General features: G+C 43.1%; 1 protein-coding gene across 2 annotated transcripts in view; it reads right to left on the reverse strand.

Moving 5' to 3' along the window:
- BTBD2 (BTB domain containing 2) overlaps positions 1–9,851 on the reverse strand; it is a 127,704-nt gene extending 117,853 nt beyond the window's left edge. Inside the window, exon 1 of one of the 2 annotated variants that reach the window (XM_069216607.1) lies at positions 9,235–9,851. In XM_069216607.1, coding sequence (XP_069072708.1) covers positions 9,235–9,695 — 461 coding nt within the window. In that variant the 5' untranslated portion in view covers positions 9,696–9,851. The remainder of the gene's footprint in view (positions 1–9,234) is intronic. The other variant, XM_069216606.1, reaches the window with a different exon arrangement.
- Positions 9,852–11,287: the final 1,436 nt, after the last annotated feature.

Genomic DNA, 11,287 nt, shown 5'->3' on the forward strand with positions numbered 1-11,287 from the left:
ACAGAAAAATTCAGACTATGTCTCCAATAAAAGCATCTCTGGCTGGGATTTGTGTTCTATAACAGTGGTTCTTAACCTACTGACTTCTATGGAACCCATTTAACCATTAGTGTAGTCCAGGGACCCTCACTGAATCATTAGAATCCAGGGACCCCCACCGAGTTATTACAGGAACCGAGGAACCTGGACTGAGCAATTTAGATGGTTTGAACTGCAGAACAATGCAAACATTTAAAGAAACAACCATTTTATCAAGCAAATGCACAAGTGATAAATATCTGATTTAATTCACAAATAAAACAAAAAAAAAGAAATTTTGATGGGAAAGCAGAGGACACTCATCATTCATACCATATTCTGTTTAATGCACTTGCACCGCTCCAACAAATCAATTCAAGAATACTAACTTAATTTTTATCTTCAAATTCCTAGACATACACAAAAGGTTTTAAAATTGTGTATTTTTTTATTATACACTTTATTGATCTATTTATATCATTTTATTTTCTAAGCAGTCACTGACCCCCTGAATGGGTGTTGCTGACCTTCAGGTGTCCCTAGATCAGAGGTTAAGAACCGCTTCTTCGTAGCAAAGTTAAGCGGAACTCTCTCAGACAGGCCAAACGTCATAATGGGTAAAAAAGAAAGAAAAAAAAAATCTATCATCGATGCAGACGGAACATAATTTTTTTTATATACAGTCTTCATAGTTTTACTACCCCCAAGTGCACCCACTTTTGATAGATTTTTGGAGGGGTGCGGTGACTGAGGCTCAAAGAGATCAAGTGATTTGCCAAGGAGCACCTAATTTTGATTAAGTCGTGAACCCATGCTAAGGTGCATACTGCATAGTTCCACAGTGGAAATGTTAAGCAGGCTGTCCGGTTACTCTGCACTTCATACCTTCAAAGACTCCTAAACACACTGTATAGCACTGTAAGCAAAGATCAGAGTCAGTCGCAAATATATGTGGCGAGGGTAACTTAACACTCTCCTCTTCTTTCACCAGCAGCTTACACATGGCGCTAAGGAAGATGCGCTCAGCACTCTTGGTTGCTTATGGAAAGAATCATAAGGTTCCTTTCTGGCTAAGACTCAATATTATTTGTAAGCGCAACTGAATATTATACGCATTATGTATGCCCAATCTACACAGAACTAACCTCTCAGAAAAGTATCAGTTGCATTATTCAGCAAGCGCAGCACTTTTGTTCAAAGGTTTCCAAATTTCTAAACAAATTAGTGAAGAAAAAAAAATGTATGCCTCGTTCAGACTGGGAAGAAAGACTCACCTTTTGGGGAGGAGGGGGGAGAGGAGGGGAAGAAAAAGCACCCCCCCCCCCCCCCCCCACACACACACACCTCAAAAAGCTTCCTAAACGGACGTTTCACCATGCGGGTTGCACAAGAATCCTTGGCAGAACAACAAATGTATTAGAGTGGTCAGTGCCTACTTGTATGTCAGACTGCTTCTCAATAAATACCACAGTTTGTGGAGGCTTGGTATGCACCACTTCCTGGACCAGAAGTATTTGTGTTCACACACAACCACAGTAAGACATCTGTGATCAGTTTGTGTAAGAGACTCTCTCATTGAAGTTCTCAATCAACGTTTCAGCGTCAGAAAACTGGGCTCACATTAGATAGCAGTATTTCATTTGCACACAGGTCATCAAGAAAACTTGCCTCTAAAAGCTACCGTCAATATCTGCACAGTTTCTTTGGCCTGGACTATTTGAATGGGGTATAAGGAGGTCTGCCTAAATGAAGTACCAAGCTATGCAAATAAATGGTCAGTGTGGCCTATCAGAAGCCTGTTTAATAAGACAGCCAGTGTAAGATTTCCGCTGTGGAGCCAAGCAGTATGCAGACGTAAAATCCCACTTTAGGCATTCTATTTCATTCAGAAACTGTCCATCGGCAGTAGCAATCTTAACAACTAACGGGACTTTAATCGCCCAAGAAATACCCCAAATCTGTTTACTGAGCAGCCAGATGGGGTTCCTGCCTCAACCCTCTTTGTTTACCAAAGCTTTCCTCGAAGATTGCTCTGAAACTTCCCTGTGTTGCTACCCAAAAACATGCAAATAAGCAGCTTAGACTAAAACGGTTCTCTGGCAAATGAAATATATATACTGCCCCCTCTGCAACGAACTTTTTAAGCCTGCCAGGTATATGCAGAGACCACATTTTCTGTCCTCAAGAAACAATTAAATCAGAAATGCGGATCGGATGGTTTGCCTCCACCTACTGCCTCTAAATTGTGGCCATCACCCTGCTGCCCCCACCATCATCCAGTACCAAACCACAGAGGTCAGCATCGAAAAGCTTTCAGACAGTATATGCACAATACTAACATGTCCCATAGATCAGTACTACGTCAAATTTATATTTAATAACCAAAGTCAATTGATCCATCATCCTATGTGCAACCACTTCATCCGGAATAATATAATTCCCAGCTGCCATAGCTTGAAAAGACATTTACAAAATGAAAGACAGACACTGAAACACTGTTTCATGTCCAGGCAAAAACTTCACCTTATTAGTCCCAGTTTAACAACCAAACACAAAAATAAGCAACTGAAAAGTGACCAGTCACCCTTGGTAGAGGATCTTCCACTGCGCGGGAAAACACTTTGCCAAGTATTTTGTCACGTTTGAGGTAGAAACATTTTTTTTTTTAAACTGTAGATTACGGATTATGTGTAAAATTTGGCAAACATAATTATGCTAAAAATGCCGTGGCTGCAGAAAGGTGTAATTGCAATGGCCCTGATTATAGGGATAAACACCGTTCAGAATTTACAATGCTCCTTCAGACACAGGGGGGTGGTGGGGGGGGGGTGACTTCTTTCCCAGCAGTAGTGCTGCAGACACCCATGTGAAACCTATATACCCTGATGTCCATGGCCTTATTGGTCGATATGTGGAGGAACAGTGGCAGTAAGGACTGCTAATAACCATGTGATATAAGGCACCGACATTTGATTAGGTGATTCTCTGAAGTGCAGATGGGTTCACCATTGGGTTCTGCCTGAAGTGAAAAGATGCACTAGTTGTACATACCCTTGACAGACGATGGTTGGAAGTGCGCTGAGGCTCTTGTGCAACAGCAAGCACTGTCTGTCCATGCAGATCTTCCAGCCTTCCACTCTGTTGCAGACTTGTTTAACATAATGGAACATTCACATTTTTATTTTTCTGGCAAACATAACTTTTAGACAGTTACCTTTACCCTGCCTGAAGCTGCTGCAGCCTAATTTGCATTAACCCTTCAGGAACTGCCCAGCCAGTGCTTGGCCTGAGTAGAGCAGAGAGTAGCTTGGGATTTGGGAGATATTTTCTTCCCCAGGGATGAAGACCAGTTGGTGTGAGAGCAGGAAATTAATTTACTTCGATGGGCCATTTCCTGTCACAGGTAAAGGTTAGGTGACATCTGGAAAGGACCCATCCTTTGTCCCACTTGTATGACTGGCACCAAACACAGTGGATGAAATGCTACCACCAGAACTGTTTTTGAGTGTGAGGGGGACTGCTCATTATCCTGGTCACATCTCTGTGTGGGCAAACGGGCTCTGAAAAAGGGTTTCCCCATCCCAGATATTGAGGGTGAGTGGCAGTGTTGGATTGGTTTCAGCAGGGCAAACAGGAACTACTGAAAAGGTGGGTAGATTTGCCCCCAGGATCTTTTACCCCATTCATTAGGAAGTGCCCAGGAGGCTTCTCCCAATGTTAGACTAGCGAACCATACAAAGCTAAACCCTCCACCAGCCTTCCTCAAAACACTTTCTGGACCTGTGAAAGAACATAAGAGGACTAGACCTGCTGTATGTAACCTGTGAGAAGCCATGAATGACTCTACTTTCTTCCCCTGGAATACAGGAGAATGAAGCGGACTTCACCTCTAAGTTGGCTGACCTCTTGTGTGACTACAGGGGCACAAAAGGTTGCAAGAGGCCATTTCCCTACTACTGGCAGCTGACTAATTGCAACTAGAACTTTAACTGTACTTTATTGGTGCTCTGTGTCTGGCACCATGAGACTCTCTAGGAGCCACTACCCCCCACCCTGCCTTTGTCCAGGGGCTTGGAATGTACTCCAGTGGTTGTCTGGGCACGAAGAAAAAGAGTGGCAGCTTTGGGAAATCTTTTGCTTCAGAGTCAAGGGGGCCTAGCCCCAAAATGCTTTCTTTGGTTAATGTCATTTTCATTGCAGTCAGTGCAAAAAACAAAATGTTTCTAGAATCTGACCTTAAAATGTATTTCCAAAATCCCCAAGAAAACGCCCCTCCTAACAGGCTCCTAGAGGGATGAAACACATGTTGGCTGTAATGAAGAAATGTACCTAACAAAGAATGAAGAAGATGAAGGATGTCTTACAAATACTATGTTTTGAAACACTGCATTGAACTTGATCATATTCTATAACTGGGCGTTTAGACATAAAATACAGGAAAACCGTACATTCAACACAATACAGTTTTATCCATGAGAAAGAGTTGGCCCAGACCCAGTGTTAAAGGAGTTCTCCAACCACAATTATATATATCAAAAGTGTGAATTAAAACAGGCATACTGGGCAAAGAGGAAGAAGGTTGGACCTGCAACTTGCACAATTTTAGATTTGTACCATAGAAAAACGAAGCCAAAATCCCTTTTCAGTTTAGAACTCTTCTGGAACTTTTTCAAACTTTTGGACTTCCATACTTTCGTCAAGACCTCACTGGGTGAATTCGGCAGGGGCTCCATTGCGGTCAGCCTCAAATAGCATCTTGGTCCTGGTCTACCACTGTCAAACTATCATTAGCCAGTTGTGTTTCTTGTTAATATTTTCATTTATATCTTTGAAAATGCATATCTTCAATACCCAATTGAATTTTTTGTTGGCTTTCTCTTACTTTATTCATAAAATGTGTCTATTTTAAAAATTGTAGTGGAACCGTTTGTGTTTTTGTGACTTATTCTACTGTGTATGAACTACTCCAATACTTTACACATTGCCTTTTATTTAAGCCTGGCTGTTTTGTGTCATGTTCCCAGTTACTGAGCACAAATTTATTTTATTTAATTTGTGTCATATCTAGCATGTAGTGGTCTTATCCTTTCAGGTGGACACCTGTTAGTGGTGGCTAGGGGTGGTTTGCATCTCAGACCCACTAGTAACCCAGCAATCAGGAGCCTATATGAACGGTTTTAAATGTGTTGGCAGTGGCCAGGTGACGGGGCACCACAGCTATAATATGCTCCAGACCCCAAGGCACTGCTGTGATGTGGGAAGGGATAGGTTTAGGTGGTGAAACTGAATAAGAATGACAGCAAAGAACACATTAAAAGAGAAAACAAGCTTGTCAAGCTTCACATAAGCATTACTTGGTAACAGCAGGTTACTCTTTTTTGTTTTATAAATATCAAAATGCAAAAACATTTTCTGAGACCACATTCAACCAAAGTCTTTGTAACTCAAACCTCAATATATAGATAGGTAATTCCTCAAACCTAAAGTTTTATTAACCGAAAGCCCCACCAAACATGAGTGCATGAAAAATAGGCTATACTTCAGTAATAAATCTCTAGTCATCTACTGAAACAAACATACTGAGTTATTAATTTACAACTTTTGTTTGAAGTGCTGTGTAAAGCCACATCTGAAATGCCATTTCACTTCAGCCATTGAAAAAGCCTGAGAAACATCTTTCGCTGACTAGAAAAGGGGCTTGTGCATTTCTTAGTGCCACGAGGTCAGACTGACAGAAAATCACTGTCAATATGTAATTCATTATTTTAACCTTGCTTTACACACAGTATAAGATAAAATGCTACAAAATGTTTAAGATAAAATGGTGCTTCCAAATATAGATTTTAGTAACACCCAGAGTGAATCTAATGCAATTATTTTTTTACATTACTGTCCCTTCAACACTTCCAGGTGTAGTAAGCATGATATAAATACAATTACAATTAAAAGCATGAACTTCACAGCCCAGAGCTAAGAATGCCATGACATAACCAATAACGCTCAGACTCTCTCACAGCAATAGATAGTGTCCAGATGTAATGCCCAGATCATTGAAATAACCGCTGCTCACTTGGCATAATACTCAGATCCACTCTATTCATGGTCATGATCAGTCCCACTCCCCACCTTTAATTAACACTCTGACGTAACCGATGAGGTGCTGATAAGGACATAATTAGAAGCAAGTTGTTTTAGGCTGCACATAGTTCCCCCACAATGTCAGAGCTCTTTCAGAGTCACCAAGATAGCGCTTCATAGCCCAGTGTTAATGCTTTGCACTACAGTTCCAAAAGAATACATCTTTGTCAATTAAAGCCAGTACTGGCTCCAAAGCATCCTTTACATTTGCAGATTCACTCGCAGCACACATTTGCATTTATTTCAAGCAAGCAGGTGCCCTCTGGCCGGAAGGCTTGTTTACCCGCCTGCCCGGCTTTAGTTTCACAGCTCAGGAGACTCACTGAATGACACTTCAGCTTTAGACTGTCGGAATTAACCGTCCCAGCACTTTTTTTTTTTTTTTTTACAAAATGTAGGGGTGCATGGTGTTTCATGAATCATAGAAGTATGGGCACATCGTGCCCCTCCAGTAATGCCCACTTCAACCAATGTAGGCCACTCGCAAAGTTTGGCTTGTCAGTTTCTATTACTTATTGCAGTAGTTGGGTGTTACACTGATAATTAAAGAGAACACCTTTGCAAAAACAGTGTCAACATGTAACAAGCATTTGCAATGCAATAGTTCTCGCATTTACCCAAGTTGGAGCTATTGGCATTGTAAATACATAACTGGGATTTTTTGCCACATTAATAGGTAAAGCCTGCCACGTATTTTGGTCCTTTCTGCCACATAATTCCAGTGGCCCTGCACATAACTAAAGGGCTAGTAGGTCTACTGGGATCTTTTTTTAAACAAGACCCTTAAACACAAACCACTCCTAGGTGCAAAACAAGTTCCAGCAATGAAAAAGTTTAGAAAGAAACTGAATGGTGGAAGAGTTTATTATTTTGCTATCCCCACTAACCTTGTGTCAGAACACAGAGGTGACCTAGACAGAAAGAGTGCTTTGAGCTGAATGTTTTGGTGGTGGTCCCATTCTCCTAGGACCACCATAGGCTAAGTTATTGGCAAAGATGTTTTGAAAAAAGAAAGCCATGCAAAGCATTATGGGGCGAGTTTGCCAGTGCTGCGAATATTGTAATGCTTTAAACAGCCCTTAGAGGACACTATGAATAAACAATTGTACTCCAAGAATGCATGCTTACTGGATCACTGTCCATTTAATGTAGTCTGAGGAGTCAAACAAAATGCCTATGATTTTTCACACACTTGAGGAAAGCCACCTCACATATTAATGATCCTCAGTCAGTCTTCAATTGAAATATTAGTTATAAAATGCTCTCCACTGTACAGCATAATCACCTGTAAGCTCTCCTTGAAGATAGTTTTATAAATACATGCACACACAGCTCAGGTTTCACAGACTTAAACTTGTGTAGTTCATCTAGTCAGGTTTCTGCTTTGTATTTGCAGTTTGTATCACATTATAAAAATATAACTACAAGTCAAAGATGGCAAAGCTGAAACAAACTAAATGAGCGAGTCAAGCATCAAACTAAGGAGTTGGACAACACTATGAATTTTACTGCAGGGGCTGGTTTCCAGCTTGATTCACGTTATAAAAATAAAACTACAAGTCCCAGAATTATTATGTGTGCTGCAAAGAACGTGTGCTAAGCAGATCTGAGTGCATAAAATGTACAAATATCAAAATAACTCTAGCAATTAATTATCTTTTTGGAGTGAGAACGTACTTTTGTCTAGTGGAAGCTTGGACTCATAAGGTAGCCCCAAGCGTTAACGCACCTGCTGCAAAGAATGTGTACTCGGCAAATCACAAAGTGCATGTAATGTAAAAATGTCAAATTAACTCTGGCGATTTATGTTCTTTCTTAAAAGAGGACGTACTTTTGTCTAGTGGAAGCTTGGAGTCATCATAAGGTAGCGCGCAAGATTAATATGCCTGCTGCAAAGAACATGTACTAAGCAAATCAGAGTGCATATAATGTAAAAACAATACTGCTGATCGAGTTTGCGCTGTGAATGACATGGCAGCCACAAAGCGCATACAAAAGAAAAAAGTAGTTTGCCCATGCTGAAGTATGTCTGCAATCGTGCAATTAACAAAGTAACAGGGTCGGTAACCAAACTGCCCCAAGGCAGAACAAGTTTAAAGCACTTACCAATGACATCAAGTGATTTTTGAAAGGCAAGCCTACGAACGAATGAAAGTGATGGGAGTGAGGCAGGCATGGTTTAAAGCCCACAATACTTACAACTGGTCAAAACGCTTGCGCGCTCGACCTAAAAATGGTAACATTATGACTATGGTCACAAAATGTGGCATGTGATGTGGCATAATTTGACTTCTTTGTGGCATAGTCGTCACCACTGCATAATTTGGTCCACCCCATTACATAATTCCAGTGACCCTGTCTATACTTTTTGCAACAAAGAGCCATTGTGGATCCCTTGACTTGAGGTGGTAGAGCCCCAAAGTACACAGTACGACACGGGTCCTCTAGTTCCCTGTGTGCATACAGAGGGGTGGGGGGAATCTAGTTCTATGTGCCATAAATTAATGGTTTCCATACCTGCAGTCTCGGATCACCCGATTTGCCATACATGTGATGAAGTAGCTATAAAGACCTAAGAGAAGACAGAGAATCTCGACTCCCAGGAAGAGGGAGCTCCCGCTTCCTAAAACAGGATATAGAAGATGCAAGGTGAGAGGCTACTACCCTGAGAACTTTCAGAACCTTCAGCAATTAGATGTAGGGTATGATCAGCTGCGTCATTTAGCCTCTAGCCTAGTACGAATTTGATGGGACGAATGGAAAGAGGGAATGCCCATTCACCAGTGCTGGAAATGGAAAAATAGAAGTATTGCCTTGCAAATTAAATACGTACATAGTACCTTCCCATTTAATGGACTGCGGAACACGAATCTGCTACTACGTGCCTGCACTGGGAAGTTTGCAGTATTGTAGCTTTGATTGGGTAATCTTTGACTGACTGGCATGAATTCCAGATAGATGGGGCTCCCAGCAGATGGACAGTGATTCACCAGCAATCCTTGTACTAGAATGGGTGTAGATGCCCCCCACCACATGCACGGGTGGTCCACATGCCACTGCAGGGGGTGCGAACCTCACCTGTGCGCAGGTATCCTCTGGCTCCCCATGCCTTTCCCCACCAGGAAGTGCACGTCACTCAGCACCTCGTTATTAAACAGGAAGGCGAAGCGCTCCTTGACAGTGGTCTTCGTGGCCTGCCAGTTGTAGACGGGCTCCCGGTAGACCAGAACCGAGGCGGACGGGGGGGCCGCGGCGGCAGCTCCTCCTCCTCCTGCCCCGGCGGGGCCCGCCCCCGCTTGGACAGCTGTTGCCTGCTGCAGTTGGGCCTGCGCGGCCGAAGAAGCAGCGGCCGCCGGGTTGCCGGGACCTCCGCTGCGGCTCAGGCCGGGGCACCCGCCGTGGTTGGCGCTGGTGACGCCGTTGCCGCTGTTGCCGAGGCCGGGGCAGGGGGGTTGCGCGCCGCCACCGGCCGCCATCTTGTGTGCAGGAGCGCGAGCCGCCGCGGTGTTTACAAATAGCGCCGGGCAGCAGCGGCGCATCAGGAGGGGGCGCGCGGGGGTGGGCCGCGCGAGCCAGGACCTTAAGGGGGGGCGTGGCGCGAGACGGCGGTGGGGAGTGGCGAGAGCTTGGAAGTGACAGGGGGAGGGGCGCGAGGATGAGGCCAACACGAGTCGGGAGAAGGGGCGTGGTAGGCAGGACTGTTGGGGCTTGACACTGGCAGAACACTAGGCCGAGAATAAAAGTTATCCACAGAGTCGCGGCCATGTTAGGTGTCCACATACCATACGGGTCGCCGTAGCGTCCATGCTAAGGTCAGGCAAGCCGCAGGCGTGAATGATTTAAGGCTGTCTATAGTGAGAGATTTAGACGGGAGCAAACAAACATTTATGTTTTTTATGTCTTTTATGTGTTGCCTGGAAACCAAGAAGACGTTGATATTTTATAAACGCTAGACCACACATTCGAAAATGGGGCTTGCTGGCTGACATTTTAGGTGTACGCGTAATTTCTCCAGGTGTTGTAAACGGTGTTAAATTAGCTATTTTTGTGTTGCGCAAACAAGGACCGAAGGCATCAGAGCGCTGAACCAAAAAACACTAGAAAAACAATATAACGGTAATTGAGCTCGAACATTTGAATTCAAAGAAAGCAACAGAAAATATAAACCCTGAGAGCTTTGGAGGAGGCAGGCGTTTAAACGGAGCTCTGGCCTTTATGAGGCGCAGAGGTCGAGTTGGGCGGAATCTGAAGGACACAACTTGGCCATACTTTTGTAATTTGACAAAAACAGCTCCACTACTTTATGTTAAAAGGCAACTGTATAAGGATGGTTAATTCCGACATATGAGATGCCTTGGCTGAAGTGGAGAGGAGAGCACCTCCTGTGCTGTGAAGCAAACAGCTTAACTAGAAACTGGCCTTTTTGCAATAGGGTCTGCTGCCCGAAAAGAAACGCAAAGGTGTGCAATTGGTTAATCTGCAAACGCAATGACTGCTTGGAGCCGGTACTGATTTAAATTGATGGTGTCACATGAACAGTATTCTTTTTGAGCGGTATTTGTAAGGGGATCTAATGAGCTGTGAAATGCGTACTATTAATAGACAGTTATAAAATTGTTTGCACTGAGTATAGTCTGCACATTACTCAGATCTATATTTTGGAAGCATTTTTTATCTTACATTTAAATCTTTTTGTACACTTGGTGGCAGCCTTATACTGAGCATAATGCCATAGATGGGGTGTATTGTTCCCTGGAAATGGTGGCAACCTTATTAATGCCCCAGAGAGTCCTTAGTTGTAATCAAATTGGCTATGGCAGAGATTTGCCTCTGCCAATGAGGCTGATTATCAAGGCTAAAGCCAGGAGACTTGGTATTTTTTGCAAATGCAAGTGCACCTTAACGTACTAGGACAGAGAGGGATTTTATCCACTCCTGCACAGTATGGTTGAAACTATTAGGAGAAATTACAAGGAACTCTTTTTTTTGCCGGGTTAAGTTTATAATGATAAGTTGAAATCCAGAACAGGAATCTGATAGAGCGGAACGTGGTAACAATTTACCTGCGTTCGGATGCTCTTTAGGTCGATGAATCTTTTGGCTAAGTGGGAACTCTCTGTACTCTTAATTG

This window comes from Pleurodeles waltl, chromosome 12, assembly GCF_031143425.1.
Source record: "Pleurodeles waltl isolate 20211129_DDA chromosome 12, aPleWal1.hap1.20221129, whole genome shotgun sequence".
NCBI lineage: Eukaryota > Metazoa > Chordata > Amphibia > Caudata > Salamandridae > Pleurodeles > Pleurodeles waltl.